Source organism: Urocitellus parryii, chromosome 10 (assembly GCF_045843805.1).
Source record: "Urocitellus parryii isolate mUroPar1 chromosome 10, mUroPar1.hap1, whole genome shotgun sequence".
NCBI classification, from domain to species: domain Eukaryota; kingdom Metazoa; phylum Chordata; class Mammalia; order Rodentia; family Sciuridae; genus Urocitellus; species Urocitellus parryii.
In genome coordinates, this window is record NC_135540.1 from 143,688,815 (window position 1) to 143,711,873 (window position 23,059).

The window sequence follows — 23,059 nt, forward strand, 5'->3', positions numbered from 1 at the left end:
TCATTTTCAATCCCTTTACCCTCTATGGTATGTAAATAGCTAAGTGGCAATTGCTTCCTTAGGACATTTGTCTTTAAAATTGGCATATGTAGCATGTATCACTGGATGCTACAGTTTTGTTTTTGCTTTTGAAATTACAAAATTTTTGCTTTCCAGCATTTTCCTAAAACTTCTTGGATATCATGGATTGAACTCAGGGGCACTTGCCTGAGCCACATCCCCAGCCTTATTTTGTATGTTAGAGACAGGGTCTGAATTGCTTAGCATCTTGCCATTGCTGAGGCTGGCTTTGAACTTGTGATCCTCTTGCCTCAGCCTCCCAAGCCGCTGGGATTTTAGGCATACACCACCATGCTCAGCTTCCCTAAGGCTCTTGACATCTTTCCAATGTAAATAGATTACCTAAGATGTAAATAGAATAAAAATTTTGATCTTTAAAAACTAGTACTGGGGGGCTGGGGATGTGGCTCAAGCAGTAGCACGCTGGCCTGGAATGCGTGCGGCCCGGGTTCGATCCTCCAGCACCACATACAAACAAAGATGTTGTGTCCGCCAATAACTAAAAAATAAATAATTATTAAAAAAAAACAAAAAAAAAAAACTAGTACTGGGGGGTTAGGACTGTGGCTCAGCAGCAGAGCACTGGTCTTGGATTTGTGAGGCCCTGGGTTCGATCCTCAGCACCACATAAATAAAATAAAAAGGTATTGTGTCCACCTACAAAAAAAATTGTATATTATATATAAACTAGTTCTGGGTAAGAACAGATATCAGACAATTGAAATGAGCAAACATTAATATTATTAGTATCAGGAATGGCCACATCTTTTCAAGTGCTGCATAATGAAGGGAGATCACACCATGGCTGTCCTGACATCTGCCTGCCTGCTCCACAGCAGCACTGGCAGCTCTTCCCAGCTCTGCCTCTGCCTCTCTGGCTGGTAAGGTCAGGATTTGCAGAGTGGCTGGCACCCTCGAGGCAGGATAAAATTCCTTCTTAGGAAAACCTATTTGGTTCCCACGCCAGAATGTCAGGTGTTAACCTGAGACATCAACTAATGCCCACCTCTGTGCGAGGCCTCCAGGTCTTGCCCTGGCTGGTTAGGGCTTGGTTTCCTCACATGAATGCTTGGGCCACTTGCTTCCCATCTGTGGTCCTGAGGCGGAGATGCAGTGCCCCTCCTGCCCAGGACTATGTGGCTGACCAGATGGCAGGCCGACTAGGCAGGGCTTGAGCTCCCTGGGGCGAGGCGAGTCCCACCCCATGTGCTGCCTGGTGGCACCTCACAGTAATGGAGACTGAGGCAACTCCTGGGGAAGCTATCCAGGGGCAAGGAAGGCAGGACCTAGCTGGCGGCATGGCAGCCTCAGGCCAGATCCAGGACAATGTGACTTTAGAATTTGAGCTCAAGGGAAACTTTATTTAGTCTTCTTTTAAAAGCAACTATTTTGAAAGGAAGTTGAGATTAAGAGAGAAGAACACAAAACTAAGACAAATCAGACGGACAGACAGACAGGAGAAGGCAGGTGTGGCCATGGCCCTCATCAGATCTTTTCCATCTTAGAGATGAGGTCATCACAGATCCTGGTCAGCTCATCGTTTTCTTTAGTCTGAAGAAAAAATTAAAAAATGAGTTGCTGGGCTTTTACAGGACGCTCAGGGGCCCTGCCCCCTGACCTGGATAGACAGGCTGCAAGGGAGAGGCAGGCGTGGCCTTCGGTAGGTACTGGCAGCCAGGATCGGGCCTCACACCCCACCTTCTGCTCCACAGTCTTCTCCAGAGAGTGGATCTGCATCTGTGCCTTCCTCAGGCTCGCCTGGTAGGCCAAGGCCTCCGCCTGAGCCTTGCTCCGGACCTGGGTGATCTCCTCGTTTGCCCTGGAAGAAGGAGGGGCAGAGGCTAAGGCTAAGCCCCGCCCCGCCCCACCCATTCTGGTCCCCACCCAGCACTCACAGCCTGAGCTTCTCCTCTGCGTGGGCCTTCAGTGCCTGGTACCTCTGGCCCTCTTTCTCGATCCTCACTATGTAATCCTCTACGCACTTCTTCAGTGACTCTTCGTTCTTAGGAATGAGCAGACGAGAACTCTTTTAACAGTGTGCCATTTTGTCCACTGTGCCAGGTTAAGTGGGCAGGGTTCCCTCCATGCACATTCCCAGCCCTCTGTGTACTACGGGACAGGCCCTGGACCTTCTCCCCTGGGACCGAGGCCCGGCCTTCAAGTCTTCACAATTGCCAGGCCCTGCTGAAGAAAGCAGGGGACCACCACATAGGCCCCCAGACCCACTTGGCAGGAGGACACAATGAACACTGAGGGACCCACTCAGCTTTGCTCTCCATGGCGGTCCCTAGACACAGCAAGAAGCCGACTGCTGAGGAGCAGTGACCCTACTACCCCATGCTCCCAGCCCTTGAAGTGGCATTTGAATGGATTCCTACCTGCCGCTTGGAAAGGGGGCCCCTTCAGAGTGCTCCCTAAACTCAAGCCAGCTGCCACCAGCTGTTGTGCAGGTCCCCTCTCTCTACACCATGAGTACCTGCAGCCCTGAGGCCTTGCCCCTTGCCCTGTTCCTCCACCCAATACCTGCATGGAGATGTGCTAGGGCTTCTGCCGAGGTCCCTCCTACCTCTCGAACCTGTGCCTCACAGATGGTGTCATGTGACTCTTGCTCCCACTCACCAGCACCTACTGGATACAGTCTATCCCGTTCCCAGAACGCCACACACCCTGGTGCCAGGGAAAATCGGGCAGAGGACCCAGGCAGACCCCATTCACGGTACCATGGGCACCGACTGTGAGCCACCCACCTTGCGGTAACCTTCAAGAACCTCCTTCTGTTTCTCGAAACGCTTGAAGAGGTCAGAGAAAGACTTTTCCATGGAGTTCAGATCCATAGTGAGTTGGTCTCTTTCTTTCAGAACCTTCTGGATTTCAGCTTTGGCAAGCTCCTTCTGTTTCTGAGCCTCCTCTTGAGAAAAATCAAACACTAGGACTCAGGGAGCAGCCCCTGCACTGGGTGCCACAATCAGCCACAGAACGAGAGGCAGGGCATAGCAGGTTAGATTCTGTCCATTAACCTTGCTGCTGGGATCTCTGGAGCAGGACAGGCCAGAAGCAGCTGCTGCTTCCATGCCAGCGCCTGACAGATCCTTGGAGAGAGGGCAGGGCCCCCCTGAGACCTGGAGGCTTGTGCTCAGCTTGAGGCCCATCACAAGTTGTGTGGATGTAAGGCTCTGCAGGGGGGCAGGAAGCACCGACCCGACCCCAGCCCCCTGGGGAGGGGAGGGGATGGGATGGTGGGGTAGACTGCAGACTGGGTAGGCAGCATCTGTCACCCACCCTGGCAATCATGGCCCTGGCTACTAGCTCAGGGGACACAGATGGAGACACGTGGGGGAAGTGCTGGTGAAGCAGCTGGCACTCACCCATTGCCTGGCACACAAGCCCTTCAAACCCATCCATGACCTTCCTGTGGAGGAAGCACATGATTGTCTGTGGCCACCCATGACAGGCCATCCTGGGTGGGAGCCAAACATGGCTGCAAGCCTTACCCCATCTCCAGGTTCTTCACGCGGAGTTCCTCACACCTGCTCTTCAGCTCCAGGTTCTCTTCCTGTGTTGCGCTTACCTGAACAAGCCACACGTGGTTGGCAGGTGGGTACACCTGGCTGCTGAGTGGGTGCACCCACAGGGACCTCCCCACCCTTGAGGTCTTAAGAATCTGGTCAGGCTGGGGGCTGCCTGCTTCACGTGAATGAGCTGTGGGGTCCCTGGCTGCTCCAGTGGACCTGTACCTGCCCAGTGAGCCCAACTTCATTCCAACTGGCTGTGGGTCAGGTATGTACCAGAAGCCCAAGTTAGGTGAGCCCCATGCCCACAGGGTGGGGCTTGCAGCGAAGACCAGAGGGCTGCTTGGGCACTGAGGTAGGGCAGCCTGGGTGTGTCTGGTTCAGGTGTGTATCACTGGCCCCTAAGAGGACACTGCCCTGAGGGTCACAAAAAGGTATACTGAAGCAGATGTATAGTTTGAGCCCAATCTGCCAGCTGTCCTTCCTGAGCTACCTGGCCCCATCTCTGTGCAGACTAGTGAGCATAAAGGCAGCTCAGAGTGGGGCCCGAGGCACCTGGACCCTTTGTGTGACCCTTTGCACACAGGTTCTCTAAGGTGACCCAGAACCAGAGTTAACACAAGCTGAGGTTTCTGCATATCCAAGGAGCAAGGAGAGATGGCTGAAGCATGGGATATGAAGGGCAGGGGGCTTCAGACTCCAAGAAAGTGAAGACAAGCCTTCCATCCTGCCCAGAGCCACGTCCACGAGGGCTGGGGTGCTGGAAAGGGTTTGACCCAGGATTGCAGCAACAAGTTACTATCCTCAGCACTGAGACACTGGTGCCTACTTGCCATGGCACACTGCAGTGACACTGCCCCACAGATAAATGCCACATCTACAAGGCCATTTTCCCCACAACTGAACCCCTCCTGGGAGGCTGAGGTGACAGAGGTCTTAGCTGACTGGGGACACCTGATATCTCTGTGTAGGGATAACTGCCTGCTTGGACCTGGAAGGACATGTGGAATCCTAAACTACTTGGGCTGCAGTGCAGGCTGAGGCCCTGCGGAGTGACTGATGTCAGCCAGGACTAAACCAGGCCCAGCGTTGCTGCAGCAGAGATGGTTCCACCTAAAGCAGCAAGGGCAGTCAAGGTCACTGGACCCAGCAAGGAACCAGGTCCTGTGCTCAAAGCTGTCTATGCCCAGTCCTTGGCTACTCCCCAGGATGGCTGGAGAGCTGGAGAGTAGGGGCACTGTTGGCCTGGGTCCTTACCGCTGCATCCAGATCCCTCTGGCTGTATTGCAGGACGTCCACAATAGGCCCGACAGACAGTGGTGGGCCTCCAGGCTCCAGGAGGCATGCGGGTAGGCCCGGTGCCTGCGAGGGCGATAGACAGGCTGATGGGAGCTGCCTTGCTGCCTCTAACCTCTCACCAGAAGCCAGGGCCACAACAAGGCAGAGATGCCCAGTGAGGGCCCCACAGCAGAGATCTTGTCTGTCATGGAATGGCCAGGGGGCCCTTGCCCCATTATCAGACCCAATGTCTTCAGACCCTCAGGAACATAAAGGCCCGCAAGCTACCCATGTCTTTTTTTTTTTTTTTAAAGCATCTTTTGGGTTGTAGATGGACATAATACCTTTATTTTTAATGTGGTGCTGAGGATTGAACCCAGCGCCTTCCACATACAAGGTGAGCGCTGTACCACTGAGCCCCAGCCCCAGCCCCCACCCGCATATACCGAGACCACAAAAAGACTGCTCCAAAGAGACCTCGATGCTTACAGGAACATCCAACGTGCCCAAGAAATCCAACTCCACAAGCCTGGCTTCCAGTGGGTTTCCCAAGGAAGGCTCATCGGCATCCTGTGTGCTGAGACTAAATAGGCAGCAGGGTCACTGACATGTTCTCCATTGAGAAGGACAGGAGGGACAGTCACGTCCCCTCAGCCCCAGTGTGAGGGATGGAGCCCAGGGCCTTGAACAGGTAGGCAAGGGCTCTGCCACTGAGCCATGCCTCCAGCCCTGATGAGACAGAATCTTACCAAGTTGCCCAGGCTGGCTTAAACCTACCAACCTCCTGCCTTGGCCTGCCAAGCAGCTGGCCCCAAAGGCATGCCACCGTACCCCATCATGTCCAGTCTTTTTTTTTTTTTAAAAAAGGTACCAGGGGATTGAATTTAGGACACTCGACCACTGACCACTTCCCCAACCCTATTTTGTATTTTATTTAGAGACAGGGTCTCACTGAGTTGCTTAACAGTTTGATTTTGCTGAGGCCGCCTTTGAACTTGTGATTCTCCTGCCTGAGCCTCCTGAGCACTGCACCCAGCTGCCATGTCCAATCTTTTTTTTTTTTGGAGGTGCTGGGGATTGAACCCAGGGCCTTGTGCACATGAGGCAAGCATTCTACCAACTGAGCTATATCCCCAGCCCGCCATGTCCAATCTTAACCACACTGTTTTTGGTTTTCAGGTTCATAGTAGAGGATGCAGAACTGCACCTGGCAGGCTGGACATCTCTGATGAATTGGGTCCTCTCCCGTCTTGCCTGCCATCACCCACAGTGATTTCCTTCCTGGTGTTTAAGGCCCATGGCTGCACTGTCCACAGCAGATGTGTCCAGTGGGAAGGGCCTTAATTGTGGGTCCTCATAGTACAGAGAATTCTCACAGACAGAGGCAACAGCCTTTCTCTTCCCTGGCTTTAAATTTCCATATCATGCTAAGTTTTTCTCCTTGAAATTAGACAAATATGCCCATTTTTCTTCCAGAGCAGGGGTCAGCCCGGGTTTTCTGCAGATGCCAAATAGTAAATGCTTTTAGATTTGAAGGACACACAGCTTGCCACAGCTACTGAGTTCTGCCCCTGTAGCGTAAGACACTACCCAGACCATTTGTGAGGGAACAGGTGTGACCTTGGGCCAACAAGCTTCACTTATGAAGTATATGTAGCTGAGTGCAATGGTCATGCCTGTAATCCCAGAAACTCGGGAGGCTTTGGCAGGAGGGTCACAAGTTCAAGGTCAGACTGGGCAACATAGTGTCTTAAAAAATAGAAAGGGCTGGGGATGTGGTTCAGTAATAGAGCAACTCTGGGTTCAGTACCCAGTACAAACGAATGAATAAATAAATGACTAAATAAATGAATTAAGTAAAATAGTAAAATATAGGCAGTGAGCAGAATTTGGCCACAGGTCATGGTATACTGGCCTCTGTTCTATAGGATCTACTTCTCTTAATTTTAACAATTAGGGCCTTTAAAAACTTAGGGTGGTGTGTATGGTGAGGGTCAGCGGCCCCACCACATGAGACTGGCTGCAGCTCATGGCCTGCTTATCTGCCACCACGACTGATTTCTAGTTCAGATCAACCCCCTTAGTCGAGAGGATTCACCTCCCTGGCCCATGTTAAAAGCTCCACAGATGAGGGGACATACCTTGTTGTCACTGGGACCACGGGCACTGGTCGCAGAGGGCTGTCTTTCAGCAGAGGGTCGAATTTCAGGTACAAGGACTGTTTCCTCCAGGCTGACTCCTTAAACTGGAGGGAAAGGGCAAGGAGGTGACAGGCTCCTCTGCTATCCCACAGGTGCAGCCCCCCGAGCTGGGCCACCTGCTTGCTGACAAGGGGCCTGGGGAAGGACACGCTTGGCCTGCTTCCAGTGTCCCTACCACTGCCAGAAGGCCACCTATCCAGCACTGTGGGTGCCTACCGGGTCTCAGCAAAGGTGCCAGGACCATAGGATGCTGGGAAAAGACGCTATAGGAAAGGGGCCCCGCAGAGACTTGGCCACAACGCCGGTGCTGTGGGAGTCGCAAGGGCTGAGCACCAGCACCGCACAGGGTGACAGCAGCAGGGGTGGGTCTTGGGGTACAGACCTCTGGTGAGGCTATCAGAGCCTGCCACTTACGGAGGAAGTCCCAAACTGCTCCAGGTAGTCCACCTCAGCACCTGTGCCTAGAACTGAGAGAGAGTCACAGTGGGGTCACCTCCTCACACCTGGGCCTACAGCTGTACAAAGGTGCTTCCTAAAGTGCTTGTTAGGGAGGGACCACAGTTCTTTGGTGAAATAAATGCAGCTAGTATTCCCAGCCACAGGCCAGAGGCTTCTCCATGTCCCGGGAAGAGCCCCACCAAGAACCTGGTTGCATGTGGTAAGCAAATCCTCTCTACACATTCAATGCTGATGCAGTTTTTCTTTGATAATTTCCTATCCAACACTGATTGAATCTAAGGATGTGGAACCCTGGATACAGGGGCCAACCGTGTCCTCAAGTCCTACCTAACAAGAGACTGACCTCTCAGTTAACAAAAAGATACCATATTTCACCACATAGTCTTTGTAGATTTTATGTCAAAAGAGGGTTGTGACCATTTTGTGAAGCTTAAAAACATTATGCTGTTTTACTTAAAAATCATTCATTAGGGGCTGAGGCTATGTAGAGCACTTGCCTTGTATGTTCGACCCTCAACACCACATAAAATTAAATAAAGATATTGTGACCATGTACAACTAAAAAAATGTAAACCACCTAAAAAAACCCATTTATTATCAGGAATTACAGCCTCTGGGACAAGAGTCCACCATGTTTCTCCTTTGTTAGCAAAGCAATAAAACTTTTCCTTTTTTTCCTTAAAACTGTGTCCTCATTATCAGATTGACATCAGGGACAGGGACCGAGCTTTCAGTAACAAATTTGGCACCCCAGGTACTCTTGGGCAGGCCTGGCTCTCCAAGGAACCCACTTCCATGCTGAGGATTCATGGAGCGGGAAACTTGTTGAGAGCAAATGCAAGAGAGTTGGGAGATAGGCGGGTATGCCTCGGGTCAAACCAGAGGAGCTGTTCCCAAGTCAGGGGAGGGACTGAGGGGCGTCCCAGCAACTGCTGAAGCTCCTTTTGCTTCAGGAACTCCTGCCTTCTCCAAGTTATACAGGTTGTGATCCACTTTGAGAAAAAGGAAACTGAACTCAGGAAAGTCATGACAACTTTGGTCATCTGAGAGATCCCTGCCCTATGTATACCTTGTCCATTCGCCTGCCATCCGCCACTGTGGACCTCTGGACTGCTCTGATGCTGTATATCCTTAATTGTCCACACCCCACTTGATAGAGAACAAGACTTTGGTTTACTCCCCCAACTTTGCCTTCTCTCAGCAGGAAGCAGCTCGGAGATGTCATCACCCAGTTTTCCATAGAAATGGAATGTAGAAATCGACAGTGAGGAAATGGAACAGTAGTCACTTTATGCTTTTAGTATAGCCCCTGCTGCTCTGCCACTGCAACTTATTTTTAAAGTGGACATGTTTCTTTCCCTTCCTCTCTCCCTGCTCTTCCCTAATCTCAGGGGAGCAGGATTACCTTTCTTCCCCATTTTAGGCAGAGTTACCTGTCCTTGAGTACATACCAAACATAAGAATGAAGTAATCCAGACTTTGGGGATGGCATCAGAAGATCTCAGAAATCACTATCTTCCAAATTATCAAGTGAATTACAGCTCCAACAGAATACATGGTACATGGCCTTGAATCACCTTTTTAAAAGCCCACTGTTCCTGCTGATGAGCAGAATCACAGCCTCCGGGGCAGGAGTCCCCAGTGTTTTTTCCTTTGCTAGCAAAGCAATGAAACTTTTCCTTTTTCTCAAACACACAACACCCCACAAAAAACCAACAAAACCAAAACCATTTATTACTAATAGCCAGGCACGGGGATGCACACCTATAATCCCAGCGCCTGTGGAGGTGAGGTAGTTTGAGCTTAACCTTAGCAACTTAGCAAGACCTTGTCTTAAAAAGAAAACCAGGATGTAGCTTAGTGGTACAGCCCCCCTGGGTTCAATCCCTAGTCCAAAAGGAAAAAAAAAAAAAAAAAAGCCATCATTACCAAACTGTCCTTGGTACAAAGTTAGGATGCATGGAATGTTTTTGAATGTATGTTAAAATTGTAAAACTGAATAATCCAAATCATTGCACATCATTTTTCCCTGACAGTTTAGTAAACATTTTTCTGGTTTGGGGAAAGTAAAATATTAGTACATCAGTTGTTACTGATTTGTGCACTCTACTGAAAATATAACACTTGAGAAAATTTACTACAGTGTTGCAAAGCATGGACTTGGTTGTTAGGAACCACACAGTCTTCAGTGCCACTCCTGTAAGCCCTGTCTGCCATTAGTGCAGCAGCCTCTAAACAAATCACACACAACTTTAGGTCTGTTTAGACAATGCACAGGTGCTGAGAACTCTGGGCCCATGGCTCAGTGTGCATGCAGACGCTGCTGCTTGGCTCCCTAATGTGGGTCAGCACTGCTACTGAACCACATCCCACTCTCTTCTCACTGGCCTGACGGACAGTTAAACCATTGCAACTATTGTTCAACGAAAGTTATAAACCAATATTCAGATAGGAAACGTAATATTATTTTCAATATTAATAATATTTATGTGGTGGCAACAATTATGCAGTTAACAGATGGTAACCAAATATAAAAAAATGAGCAAATGATGTGAAAAGACATTTTGTCTAAAAATATACAAAAGGCAACGAGCACATGGGAAGGTGCTCAAAAGATGTTTGCTAGCTGTCTGGGAAACACAAGCCAAAACTATCATGAAAATCCCTTTCACGCCTGCCAGGAGGCTGGAACCAGTAAGAGATGACAAGCACCAGAGGGGCTGTGGAGAAATGGGGCCCTCCTGAGCCACAGACATGAGTGTAAAATGGTGCAGCCACTTAGGAAAACCGTCTGGCAGTTCCTCAAAAAGCCTCGTATAGTTACCAGGATCCAGTAATTACACCCCCAGGTATGCACCCAAGAGAAACGACCCAGACCCATGCACACACTTGTGTAAGAGCATGCAGAGTATTGTCACTCTTCTTTACCCTCCTGATTTTGGGGATTGAACCCACAGCACTCACCACTGAGCTGCACTCACCACTGAGCTGCCTCCCTAGCCCTTTACTTTTTGAGACAGGGTCTCATTAAATCACTCATGCTGGCCTCCTTGAACTTATGACCCTCCTGCTTCAGCACCCTGAGTAGACGGATTTATAGGGGTGGGCCACTGTGTCCCACTAGTAGTGTTACTCATAAGAGCTAAATAGCAGAAACCACCCAAGTGCTTTATCAATGAACAAATGTGAAGCACGCATCCCTGCCACACCAGACGAGTCCCAAAGGCCTTAAACTTGGTGAAGAGACCAGGCACAAAGGCCACGGCACATGTGACTGCAGGTCCCAGACTTCTTGACCAGGCCACAGTAGCCAACAGGGAGCTCTCACCAGCTGCCTTCCATCCTTCAAGCGACGCAGTCACAAGTTCCCACTGGCTGCACAGGAATGCTGTCTGTCAGCGGGTACCCAGCTGCTCATCACTCATTGGATCTCACCTGTGCATTACTTTGTTCACATCTTTTGCCTACTTTGCGAATCCACAATTTATATGTCTAGGGTCCTCTATCGTAAAAGTATTGCTTTGTTCTACTGAAAATACCTTATCTTTTGATGGACCAGAAGTTTCTATGATAAACACTTAAAATCGGGAAACAGACACCTGTAAATTATACAGCTAAACCAAGAGACAGAACAGAAATGTCCACAGGACAGCTTTCGGGCAAACAGAGCAATACCAGGGCTGCGTACCCTCAGCTGGGTCCCTGAAGCACTCCTCCTCCAGGTCCGAGGCAGGCTCCAGTCCCTGATGAGGAGGGGCGGGCATCAGCTGAGCAGAGGGGGCTGTCAGCTCATTCTCCAGACAGTTCTTGGGAGCCAAGCTTCCTTCCTACAGGGAAGGTCAATGTCATCTCACGCAGCTGAGAACCCTGTGTTAGACTGTCTTACCCAGTCTCAAAACACACCAGAAGGAAAGGAGGCTTTGGGAAAGGGGGTTGGGCAGCAGTGTATCCAGCCTGATGACAGAAGATTTCACTGGCCTCTTCTGCCCTCCACGAAAGTGGCTGCATAGTATAAGGACGCACCTATGTACACACATACACACTGTACCTTGCCCTCTGCTCTTGGGGTCTCAGATGCCATCTGCACCACAGGTATGTCACTGGTTGGGGCTGAACACAGCTGCCTGAAGAGAGAAAGTCAGCAGAGGCTGGTGTTCACTGCATTCCCCACTCCAGCGCTGAGCTGCCACCTGCCTATCTCCTGCACTGCTGTGCTGGTTCACCTGAGAAGGTGTTCATGCTAGAGGTGCATCAGCGTGACTTGAGGAAGTCACCCTAGAGGAAACAGGCTGCGTATGGTGTTGGAATAATGGCACTCAATACAGGTCATGGCTGCCCCCTGAAGGGACATGCCCAGGGACAGTGCTGTGCCTCGGTGCTGGCTTTACCGCTTATCACCTGGTGGTAGGCTGTTCTTTCTCTTTTTTAAGCTGAACACATTCTATTGCATATCAGCTGAGGCAGCTCCCAGCACCTGTGCTCCCCCAGCGCCTCCCCCAGTTTGGTTCTGAGCCCCGAGGCCCTTTCTTCTAAGGTGCTGTGAAGGGACAAGTGGCAACTTTGGATTCAGGCGCTTGGTCACACACTGCCCGACATGCTTTCCCCATACTCACTGGCTTGAAGGCGAGTCCTCCTGGGTTGCGGGTCTGACACATGGTTGCTCAGCCACAGGTGGTGCTGACCTGATTGCTGGGCTTTCTGGGGGCCAGGCTTCTTTGCCATCAGGCTTGGAGCCACCTCCTAACGGGCTGAAATTTGGGTCACCTAGTTTGTTCCAGCCAAGGTGAGAGTCCTGGGGAACAGGCTCAGGGCCCTCGCCTCCCTCTGCTGCCTCCTGAGGGGCCTGGTCCTGTCTGCCCTTGGGTTTCTTTCCCCGTCTCCCAGGTAGAGCCAGCCTTCTACTGGTGGTTTCATTAGAGAAATCAAATTCTAGTCTTATGGGCTCACACCTTGGCAGGACAGTCATTTGGCCAACGGCCTCTTCCTTCTGAGGACTTGGGTTTGTGGCCCCATCAGTCTGCAAAGGGCCAGCTGGGGCTGAGTTCTCAGGACCAGATGAATAGATGTGGGGAGAGAGGAAGGCACTGGCTGCTGGCTCAGGGGAGCCTGGGGTCTCACTAGCCAGGTCTATGGGGAGGGCCCCTCCACATGGGCTCTCAGGGCTGGTACCAGGTGAAGTAGCCATGGCTGAGGCAGTGCAGTGTGAACTTTCTGCAGGGGATCGGGGAGGGGTCTCCATCTTGTGTTGGGGTGCTGTCCCCAGAGGATCTTCTAGGGTCTCAGAGGTGGATGGCATCCTTCCATCTAAGAAATGAGAGCTAACACGTTCCTTTGAGGTTTGACCCGGACTGTCAGACACTTGTCTTGGAGACAACATCTGGTTTTCAGGACTTTCTGGGCCCTGGGAAGAGCTTAAGGAGCTTGGATCAGCCAGGGTGGCCAAGCTGGGTTTTTTTGAGCCATCATTTTCAAATGCTTCGAAGCTTATGTCTCCTGGAGGAAGGTCAATATCAGCCACTGCTTCTGCCTGGAGAAACCCATTTATAGCTTTGGTGTCCACTTCCTTGGTAATCTGTTGGCTTCACAGAAACAGACTGGTTAACGACAAGGGTCCTAAGCTTTTCAATAAGATTTCAGTCCACATGAAGAACATTACCAGAAGACACAAGAATGTTTGGCTAACTCTTTCCTCTTGCTTAAATCTTACTAAGTCCATGTTCATAGGATAGTGCATCAGGGCACACAATGGCTCAGGGTAGAGACACGATAAGCCAGCAGTCCCAGTGAAAGCTTTCTCACTTTTTCCTCTAATGTGGGGATTAGAGCTAAGTGGCTGGGGGGTCAAAGCACACATGGTTCCAGCTTTTCACAGGGAAAGGGAAATTAAGGTCAGGAATGCTGCTTTCAGACAGTTGGCTGCCGTGGAGAACATCAGGGTGCAGAGGGCATCTCCCAAGGGATCTGCTGTCCCTGTCGTGCCTCACACCTAAGAACAGGGGTGGCAGAGAGCAGGGTGATGGAGCCACAGAGCCTCTGACAGGCAGAAAGGTCTGTCAGGGCAGTCAGCGGATGGAGGGTAGGGCTGGGGACTGAACTACAGTGCAAGAGGGCACAGTGCCATTTTGGAGCAAGTGTTATGTGATCTTGGATCACTCAAAAGAGGCCAGCCTCAGCATTTCAGTGACTCAGAGAAGGGACTCTGTGATTACAGCCCTATTCTTTTCTCCAAATTTGAAAGCATTAAAATTAAGAAATTGGGATAAGGAACTTCTCAACTCCTTCGACTGCTCACAGCTATGCTCCTTCCTCCCAGGTTGCCACCTCAGCACACTAGGACAATGTTTGGCCAGCCACTTTCTGCTCTCCCCAATAAATACATGTCCCCACCATGTAACTCAGCAAAGAATCAGGAAGGAGATGAATGGAAACAGGGCAGTAACACCACACCTGAGACCCTGATGACAAGCTCACAGATGAAGCTCATAGCCAACTTCCAGCTCCTCTCCACCTCCTGCCCTATGGCCAGTTGCTAGGCAGCCCCAGAGACACAGGGAAGAGGCAAGAACCTTCCTGGCTTCAAAGCAGGCCAGATCCATGGCAGCCAAGTGGCAAGTCTTCCTTCTTAAAATTGTCAAAGATCATGAGATTTACTCTGATCTCATCTGACCAAATTTCAAAAAGTATAAAATCAAGTTGAAAAGTAGCAAGGACATATGGGAAAGCAGTAGATTCAGGTTGGGAGATGCATCCACAGGGTGGAGATAGATGAAGATATTTCTCTGGGCCATGTGCTATTAGTGACATTTTATTTAAATCAGGTGAGAAGCACAGCAGTGATATTTCTTAGGCTTTTTCTCTACACATGTGAAATCTGTTTAAAAGTTTTGAACAGTTAAATATGCAAAAACCAGCACAAAATTGTGCTAGTGAGGTCTCTTCCTGCTCTGGACATGGACTTGTCCCTGGGGTCAGGCAGGTGGAGAACTGCTCGGGCTTTGCCTGGAAGCAGCTCTAGTCAGTCATTTTGATAGGTTGGTGGCCCAACAGCCAAGCCTAGCACCCAAAGGTGCTGGTCAAGTGTTTTGTCTTGATCCCTTTGGCCACACATGTGCTCTGACTAGTGTACCATAGGACAGTTTCTCTGCCTATGAGCCTCACCTGCTCTCTGCAAGTGCTGACTTTCAAGCAGAAGGAAATAAGCAAAATATGAGAGGAAGGACACTGTTGATTTCTTCCCGGGAGACAAAGTCAGAACATTTAACCAAATTATAGAAACAAAGACCAACTGACAAGAGCACAGCAAAGAAGTGAAGCATGAAATCAAAACTTTTTCTAAGTACTTGATAATTAACTTTCTCCTGACAGGCCACATCCTGCATCTGCCCAGAGCAGAGATCAGGAGAAAGCCAGCCTAGAGGAGACAGAGCACTCCTGCAATGCTCCTCAGGTAGCAGAGTTGTAGATATGCAAGGACACCAGCACTTACTTCTCTTTCTGTATCCAGGTGTAGTAAGAGTCTCCTAATCCAATGCTATTGTCCAGAGCAAAAGGAGTCTCAGGTTTGCTAGTCATATTAGGACTTAAGATCCTGTGCGTCTGTGGATCTCGCAGAGGTGTCTGAAAAGTCACCTGTGGGAGGGTGAAGAGAGTGTCTCTTCCATGATGCAGTTCCCCACGACCACGCTGGCAGCACCATGCAGCTCAGGGCTCCCCACTCACCTTTGCAGCTTTGGCCTGGTTTCTAGGTGGCACATTTTCCTTCTGTGACGGACGAAGGACAGATGATCTTCCGGTAAGTTCTGGTGGTGAAAACAGGAAGTCACAATTCTCTGTACTTTTTTCACTGATGGCATTTTCGTCATTTAAGACCTGCAGACTCATTCTGAAAAAGGAAAATGTTTTGTATCAATATGAGGGCAATGACACTGTCATCTGCATAGACACATCCCAGGGACAGAACTGCCCCACAGTGTCACAAGAAGTCTTCCCTCCTGCAAAGGTGGGCAGAGTCTTAGAGTCTCCATTCTGCTTCAGGCTGCACTGCCACCTTCTGGACCAAGAGCTGATAGGGCTCATGCTGACAGAACCAGTGCCTAGAGACTGCTCCAGGTGTATCGCACTGTTGGGCAAAAGCCAGGGTACAGAAGGTCCTAGTCTTTAAGAAGAATTAGGAGCCAGAGGAAGCCTCAGGTTACACATGAGCCTCTCAATGTGGTATAAAGCAAAAGTAACAGTTGTAGCTGACTCTATAGGAAAGCAGGAAAGCAGCACTAGTCTGTACCCTTCCTACTAGGCAGGAGAAGGGAAGGACTAGAGTATTTGCAGGCTGGAAGCCAAGAGAAGGCAAGCCAGCAGGAAAGAGAGATACTGAGTAGGTGCCAAGAAGGGCCCTCAGGCCCAGAAGATTCTAAAATGGCTCCATTTCTACTCCCCAGGTCCTCATGTTGGTCACTCACAAGACACAGATTTCATTTACAGCATAAGCAATTCAGGTGTAACCAAAGAACCAAGTATCTACCTGCCCAAAAGGACACCATGGGTACATGGTTCTGTTTGAGCCCTGGAAATTTAGTTTGAAGAGCAAGAAGGGAGGCAGAGAAAGAGGTCAGCACAACCAGTACCAGAGGTCCTTGCTGTCTCAACTTGAAAAGCCCACTATGGAACTGTGAGTGGATGGACAGGGAAGGAAGTGATGAAACCAGAATCTCCTGCAGGCTACAAAAACAGGTGCAAGTGGGAAAACAGAAGTAAAGGGCAATTTAGGTTTTTGGTCTGAAAAACTGGGTTACTTGTCAGGGAGTACAGAAGACACTGGATGACTGGGAGGCACAAGCCTAGGACTCTGGGACATGCGGACCTAGAGGAAGCCTTTCCAAGAGGAAAGTGGGAGAACAGTCAGCTCATTCTTCTCAGGTGGGACCATGAAGGATGGAAAAGGCTCTTGAGCAGAGGATGAAAAGCCAGGATTGTGTTTTGATGCCCTCTGTGTGCAGAAGTGACTGCTGAGTAGGGAACAGAGTATAAGGTACACTGGGGTCTTGCGGATGCACCAGTCCCATCAGAATCAGCATCTTAGGGAGAGCAGGTTAGGGTCCAGGTGTTCATGGGAGGTGGAAAACCTGGAGTTGGTGATGGCCCTCAGGTGAGGAGCAGGAGAAAGCATGAAGGATGACCCCTGGAAGGCAGCTAAGCAACCCTGCTGCTAGGGAGGGCAGCAGGAGCTGGTGGGAATGAGATATCCTGCCTACAGCTATCAGAAGAGGGGCGGCGACTCCGCAGCTGTTCGAAATCAAACACTACAAGCACGCATTTGTGAGTCAGCCTCCAGGTGACTCCAGGCAAGATGAGGTCACCTAGGGGCTGGAGCTGAGGAAGCTGAGGAAAAAGACAGCTCCGGCTACTGCTTCCGGGAGGACGCCGCCCGCCACGTCTGGAGGCCGGCAAGAGCGCTTCCGAAGCGGCCGCCCGCTCCGAGTTTCCGAAGCGCCGCGAGAGCCCTCGCAGGGAGCCGGGAAGGGTCGCGGAGCAGGCGCGGCCAGAGCCCTCAGGGCTCAGGAGGAGCCTCGCACGCGCCAGGATCCCGCCAGGGAAGGCGGGCTCGGGGCCGGCGCCGCCGCAGGATCCGGGTGGGGGTCCTCGAGGCTGGGACTGCGCCCTGCGGCCGCCGCCTACCTGTCCGCCGCCGCGCCCGCCGCGCGGAAGGAAGAGAGCCGCCCCGGCTCCGCGCAGGCAGCCGAGCCAAGAAGCCGCGCCGAGAGGACCCAGTAGCCGCCGCTTCCCAGCCCGCGGTCGCCGCCCGCCGCGCCAGCGGATTCAAATACCGACGGTTGGCGCCACCCGGCCAATCAGCGTGCCGCCGGGGGGCGGGCCCATAGGGCGCCGGGAACCAATGGGAGGGCACTCTGGCCCACCCCTCGCGCACCGCCCGTTCCGCTTCCGGTACCTTGGGACCGCAGAAGCCGTGGCCCCGAGCTCGAGACGGGGCATTGCCCACGAGTTTCGGGCTCTGCTGCGTACGAGAGCGTGCAGCGCGGCATAGCCGGGGTCAGAGAGGCGCTCGCTTTGGCCTGTCTTCTCGCCTGTGAAGTGGGGCTAAGTGCAGCCCCCCTCTCCAGGGCTGCTCGTGAGGAGGCCCATACCATTACGGGGACTTGCAGGGCGACTAGAAACTTCCGTCCCGGCGCCTTGCTGGGGGCAGCTGGGCAAAAAACACAACCTCCCAGAGTGCCTCGCGGGCGGCCCGACGCGGACTCGCTCTCCCAGAGTGCCCCGCGGGGGGCCGGACGCGAACTCGCTCTCCCAGAGTGCCCCGCGGGCGGCCGGAGGCGGACTCACTCTCCCAGAGTGCCCCGCGGGGGGCCTGGCGTGGCTTGGGTTGGCCTGGGCGGCTGCTACCGCTAACTGCCCGAGATCCGACGCTCTGGCTTCTTCCCCGTTCTCTGGGTGGCGGCGCGATGGACAGCCCCGAGGTGACCTTCACGCTCGCCTACCTGGTCTTCGCCGTGTGCTTCGTGTTCACGCCGAACGAGTTCCACTCGGCCGGGCTCACGGTGCAGAACCTGCTGTCGGGCTGGCTGGGCAGCGAGGACGCCGCCTTCGTGTCCTACCACTTGCGCCGCACGGCCGCCACGCTGTTGTGCCACTCGCTGCTGCCGCTGGGTGAGCCCCCTGCGCGCGGGCGGGGCTTGCTGCGAGACCCCGGGGTGCCCAGTCGCCCCGCCCGGCCAGGCCCTGCAGCCGGTCAGTGAGGGTGGGAAAGGCGACCGGCACAGTCGGGTTCGAGTCCTGAACCGTTATGGTGGCTGGGGTATAGGATCGCGCTACCGTGCCTGCCGTGGGGGAGGGCGCCTGGGCGAGGTGCCCTGGAAGATGAGTGTAGGGAGAGCCGGCGCGGATGGGCAGCTCGAAGTTGGGAGCCATGTAGATGCAGAGTTCTCTGCCAGGCCAGGACACTCAGGAGCTGTCCAGGGCAGTGCTGAGCAGTGACCCAGCTGCTAGTGGGGTCTCTGGGAGGCGGGGCTGTCAGTCGGTTAGAGGATGGATTTGGAGAGCGTTGGGGCACGTTAGGGAACTAGGCAGGAGTTCTTTGGCACTGGAAGAAAGCGGTCTGGGAGGACAAACGGCAGTGCCACGTCTGCTGCTCTGTGGACACCAGTGGAGTTGGGTAATGGAGAGCTGGAGGCACCCAGACCTACCTCCAAGGGAAGGAGGGCTGAGGAGAGTCCGCTGGAGAGATGAAGATGGGACTGCTGTGGCAGTTGGTTTCTTGCCCTGATGACCCCGTGTCCTGTGAGGCAGATGAGGAAAGTGGAGCAGACTTCCTGACCATGTTGCTCCCTTGAAGGATGTGGGGTGGGTTTCTGAAGATCCTGTACTTGCACCCTCCCTATGGGCACTCCCTTTGCACCAAAGGAAAGCCAGGCACGCAAGTCTTTCATGGAGAACATACCTATAGCAGACAGCAGAGCTGGCCTTACATCCTGTTGTCTCACCAACTCGTGTTCGCAACTTTCAAAAAGCTTCCAAATTTCATAGATGTTAGTGATCTATTGCTACATAACAAGTTATCTTAACACATAGGGATTTGGCCAGAATAAACATTTACTGTTTTGTTTGTTTTTCGCAAATGTGAGCCTGCCTGTGTAGTCCCTTACCATCTACTTTGTTATTCATTCTGATGTTTCCATTGTGCGGATGTGGCAGTAGGGCCCTGGAGCTAGTTCCTTTGTCCTTGCAACATACTTCATTATTTTTTCTGTACTTGTTCACTATTTTGTTTTGGTTCTAGGGATTGAACCCAGCAGTGCTTTACATTTAAGCTACATCTCCACCCCTTTTAAAATTTTGAGACAGGATCTCACTAGATTGTTTAGGGCCTGCCTTGCTAAGTTGCTAAGGATGGCCTGGAACTTGAGACCCTCCTGCTTCAGTCTCCTGAACTACTGGGATTACACGCATGCACTGTTGTACCTGGTTTGTTTACATTTTTGCATAAATTGTCCCAGCTCTGGGATGGGTGTTGTCAGATCTGCCTTCTCAGGGTGGAATGGAAAGACCAAGATCTGACCCAGGTAGCTACCCCTAGGATCAGCCTTGTGACAAGGTCTTTGTGTTTACTTTTGGTTTTCTAGTCCGTGTTTTTTTTTTTTTTTTTCAATACTCTCATGTAAAACTACAGAAGTAAATTGAAAACCTTCCCCTTAATGTGGTGTGGAGGTATAGGAATGGTGAAACCCACCTGTCCTGGTAGCTGGCCAGGCCCAGAGCTAGTGTCAAGAGAGGATGTAGTCACTCCCCTCTGCCAGCCGAAGGGCAGCACTGTGACCTCCAGATGGCCACTGCAAGAGGAGGATGGCACCTGACAGCTCCAGCTTCCCTGAGGCACCTTCTCCTTTGCAGGCTACTATGTGGGCATGTGCTGTGCGGCTTCAGAAAAGCGACTCTACTCCCCCAGCCATGCCCCAGAGGCCTGGCAGCTCTTCCTCCTGCTGGCTGTGACCCTCCCTTCTGTTGCTAGCATCCTGATTTACTACTGGTCCCAGGACCAGTGGACCTGCCATCCATTGGCCCGCACCCTGGCCCTCTATGCCCTCCCGCAGTCCGGCTGGCAGGCCGTGGCCGCCTCCATCAACACTGAGTTCCGGCGGATTGATAAGTTTGCTACTGGTGTGCCAGGTGCCCGTGTAATTGTGACAGACACATGGGTGATGAAGGTTACCACATACCGTGTGCACGTGGCCCAACAGCAGGATGTACACCTGACAGTGACAGAGTCTCGGCAGCATGAGCTCTCACCAGACTCAAACCTGCCTGTGCAGCTCCTCACCATCTGTGTGGTCAGCGCCAGTCCTTCTGTGCAACCCTTTGATATCCGGTAAGTGTGTGGTGGCTGCGGTCTGCTGCAGGGTGTGGCTTTCATTGCCCCTTGGGAGGCACTGGGTGTGGTGGTGAATGCTGCAGCACTCCTGGAGTCTGTGTGCTTTGGGTCATCTGACCTTCCAGCATCACCCTCCTTCAGAGATCTTGCTGCTCTCAGCTTCCCCATGTGCTGCTCCTTCTGCTCTCTAAGTTTCTGCAGTTTCTTGGAACACATTTAGGACAGCCCAGGACCATGATTTGGTGTCAACTTGGCTCCCAGCTTCTCCCCTCCTGGCTCTGGGGGTGAGTTTATAGGATCTGGCCTTAGGGCCATCATTGTTGGCTGCTGTCCTGGGCACCCTTCAAGGCAGCTGGTTTCCCTGGACCCTGCCTGCCTCTGGGTCCTGGCTAGCTCCAGGTCGAGGCCCCTCAGGCAGAGGAACCCAACCCAGCAGGCTGCATCTCCTGCAGGCTGAACTCGACAGAATATGGCGAGCTATGTGAGAAGCTCCGGGCACCCATCCGAAGTGCCGCCAATGTAGTCATCCACCAGAGTCTGGGTGACCTATTCTTGGAGACATTTGCCTCCCTGGTGGAGGTCAACCCAGCCTACTCTGTGCCTAGCAGCCAGGTAAGTGCTAGCTTGAGGGGAGGGTTGGATGGACCTCACAGAACATGTCACCAGGCTCCTACAGCTCCCTATGCAACCCCTGCAGGAGCTGGAAGCTTGCATTGGTTGCATGCAGACACGTGCCAGTGTGAAGCTGGTGAAGACGTGCCAGGAGCCTGCCGTAGGCGAGTGCCAGCAGTGCTACTGCCGTCCCATGTGGTGTCTCACCTGCATGGGCAAGTGGTTTGCCAGCCGCCAGGACCCCCAACGCCCTGACACCTGGCTGGCCAGCCGTGTGCCTTGCCCCACCTGCCGAGCTCGCTTCTGCATCCTGGATGTGTGTACTGTGCGCTGAGCTTCCCAGAGGATGTGGGTAGGGCCTTGGAGATCTGGAATGGACTCTGTGGCCCTGCCAGCCACTTGCCCCTGCCAGGGAGTGGCCATACCTCCCTGGCCTTGGCATAGGGCTCTATTCAAAGCACATGACCTGAAGCCACTCTGCCTTGAGCATACTGTATGTTGAGGATATTTGTCTAAAAGAAATTTTCATCAGAGATACTCTATCCCCAGGGACTTCTGCACTTTCTCTTTCTGGCCACCTTCCTCCAGGTGAGGGCAGGTACTCAAACTGAGAGCATTCCAGGGCCTCCAGAACCTAGGACTGCCTTGATGACCTTCACCTGGCCACTTTGCCTTAACTTTACCAAGCACATCTATCCCTCAGTTATGAGCCAGACTCATGTCCGTTCACCCAGGCCCATTCTCTGGCCCATGTTCTGGAGCTGGCTGCTGGCTCTGGTGTTGGGACAACTTCCCCAGCCATGGATACTGCTTGGAATAATTGAGGTGGAGCCCAACTGTGGAAGTGGAGATTTGGGGTGCCACTCTAGTGTGAAGGTCCAAGCTGGGGCATTTTGGTGGCTGCAGCCTGCTGAGAGGCTACTCCTGGATGAGGAAGCAGGAGTAGCAAGCTGGGGTCAGTCCACGATGCCTCCACTCACTCCTGGGGACCAACTAGCACCTGGAGGGTATTCACTGTGCCCTGGTGTATTTGGCTCCCATGGTCCACAGAAGACTGAGGCATCAGACTTGGCCCCAGGACAGCAGGGAGGATGTTGAGCCACAGGGACATCCAGAAGTCAAGCCCACCAGGGACAAAGGACAAGGCCAGTCACTGACTCTGAGTCTGCCTGGTTCTGAAGAGGTACTCCCAATGGTCAAAGTTCTGATGGGCATGCTGCCCTACTGATGATTTGATGGTTCAGGTGGGAGGGGAAGAAGTCACCCCCCACCAGCTCTGACACAGTGGTTGCTGGAGGGAGGCCCTCCCATCTGTGCCCTACACCTTGCTGTTTCAAGCAGGCATGAAGGATCCAGCTAGCCCTACTTATCCAAGGCTGAGCCTAACCCCAGGAGGTTTTCCAGCAGAGCAAGCTGTTTTGGGGAATGGGGGTTGGTGGCAAGGCCAAGAGCCAGTCACAGAATTTCAAGGGCTGCCTAGGAAAGGCCAGCAATTTGGGGGTTGTTTTTACCAAAAAAGGAAGTTTGTTTTATACAGATAAATGTAGCTAAATGATACTGTACTTAATAAAATATTAGTTTGAAGTGCTGTGCTTTATTTTACTTTTGATATTAAAGCCAACTTTTGCTAGGTGCTAAGGCCCATGCCTGTAATCCCAGTGACCAGGGAGGCTGAGGTAGGAGGATCACAAAATTTTAGGCCAGCCTCAGCAATTTATCAAGGCCCTATCTCAAAATGAAAAAAAGTAAAGAGCTGGGGATGTAACTCAGTGGTAAAGTGCTCCTAGGTTCAAGCATCATTGCTGGAAAAGAAAGCACCAAGCTTTTGTCACAGTTGGGGTGATGGCTGGAGAATATTAGGAAAGATCTCGCAAACTGATCGTTGTGCAGTGTTCAAGACAAGAAGGAATGAACGTGTTCCTGGTGTAGGAACTCAAGGGAGGACAGAGAGTGAGACCCATCTGCCTTAGCCTGCGGATGACCTTTTTGAGTTGGAAAGGGAGGGCCCGGCATCAGTCTCCAAGGCCGCCCCTGGGCAGCAGATGCCAAAGCCCGGGTGTGGG

At 52.2% G+C, this 23,059-nt stretch overlaps 2 protein-coding genes and 1 non-coding gene across 8 annotated transcripts; 1 reads left to right on the top strand and 2 right to left on the bottom strand.

Moving 5' to 3' along the window:
* Nucleotides 1–1,412: 1,412 nt before the first annotated feature.
* On the bottom strand, nucleotides 1,413–18,077 carry Tacc3 (transforming acidic coiled-coil containing protein 3). Of its 5 annotated transcripts, XM_026380383.2 has the most exons (17): nucleotides 17,451–17,736; nucleotides 15,227–15,389; nucleotides 14,994–15,136; nucleotides 12,457–13,086; nucleotides 12,121–12,255; nucleotides 11,556–11,631; nucleotides 11,196–11,334; nucleotides 7,463–7,515; nucleotides 6,989–7,092; nucleotides 5,325–5,430; nucleotides 4,827–4,931; nucleotides 3,552–3,628; nucleotides 3,426–3,469; nucleotides 2,808–2,968; nucleotides 1,956–2,062; nucleotides 1,759–1,879; nucleotides 1,413–1,611 (listed from the first exon to the last, which is right to left on the bottom strand). In XM_026380383.2, the coding sequence occupies exons 1-17, from the start codon at nucleotides 17,492–17,494 to the stop codon at nucleotides 1,546–1,548; spliced, it is 2,274 nt and encodes a 757-aa protein (XP_026236168.2). In that variant the 5' UTR covers nucleotides 17,495–17,736; the 3' UTR covers nucleotides 1,413–1,545. The 5 variants fall into 5 exon arrangements, with proteins under 5 accessions (XP_026236168.2, XP_026236166.2, XP_026236165.2 ...); XM_026380381.2 differs by lacking the exon at nucleotides 17,451–17,736 and adding an exon at nucleotides 17,998–18,077 and having other exon boundaries at nucleotides 12,121–13,086; XM_026380380.2 differs by having other exon boundaries at nucleotides 5,337–5,430; nucleotides 12,121–13,086.
* Nucleotides 5,910–5,982, bottom strand: Trnam-cau (transfer RNA methionine (anticodon CAU)). Its single transcript has one exon. It is a non-coding gene; the product is annotated as a tRNA-Met (tRNA).
* Tmem129 (transmembrane protein 129, E3 ubiquitin ligase) lies at nucleotides 17,871–22,580 on the top strand. Of its 2 annotated transcripts, none has more exons than XM_026380384.2 (4): nucleotides 17,871–18,166; nucleotides 19,907–20,381; nucleotides 20,837–20,996; nucleotides 21,082–22,580. In XM_026380384.2, the coding sequence occupies exons 1-4, from the start codon at nucleotides 17,962–17,964 to the stop codon at nucleotides 21,328–21,330; spliced, it is 1,089 nt and encodes a 362-aa protein (XP_026236169.1). In that variant the 5' UTR covers nucleotides 17,871–17,961; the 3' UTR covers nucleotides 21,331–22,580. The 2 variants fall into 2 exon arrangements, with proteins under 2 accessions (XP_026236169.1, XP_026236170.1); XM_026380385.2 differs by lacking the exon at nucleotides 21,082–22,580 and adding an exon at nucleotides 20,605–20,668 and having other exon boundaries at nucleotides 20,837–20,959.
* Nucleotides 22,581–23,059: the final 479 nt, after the last annotated feature.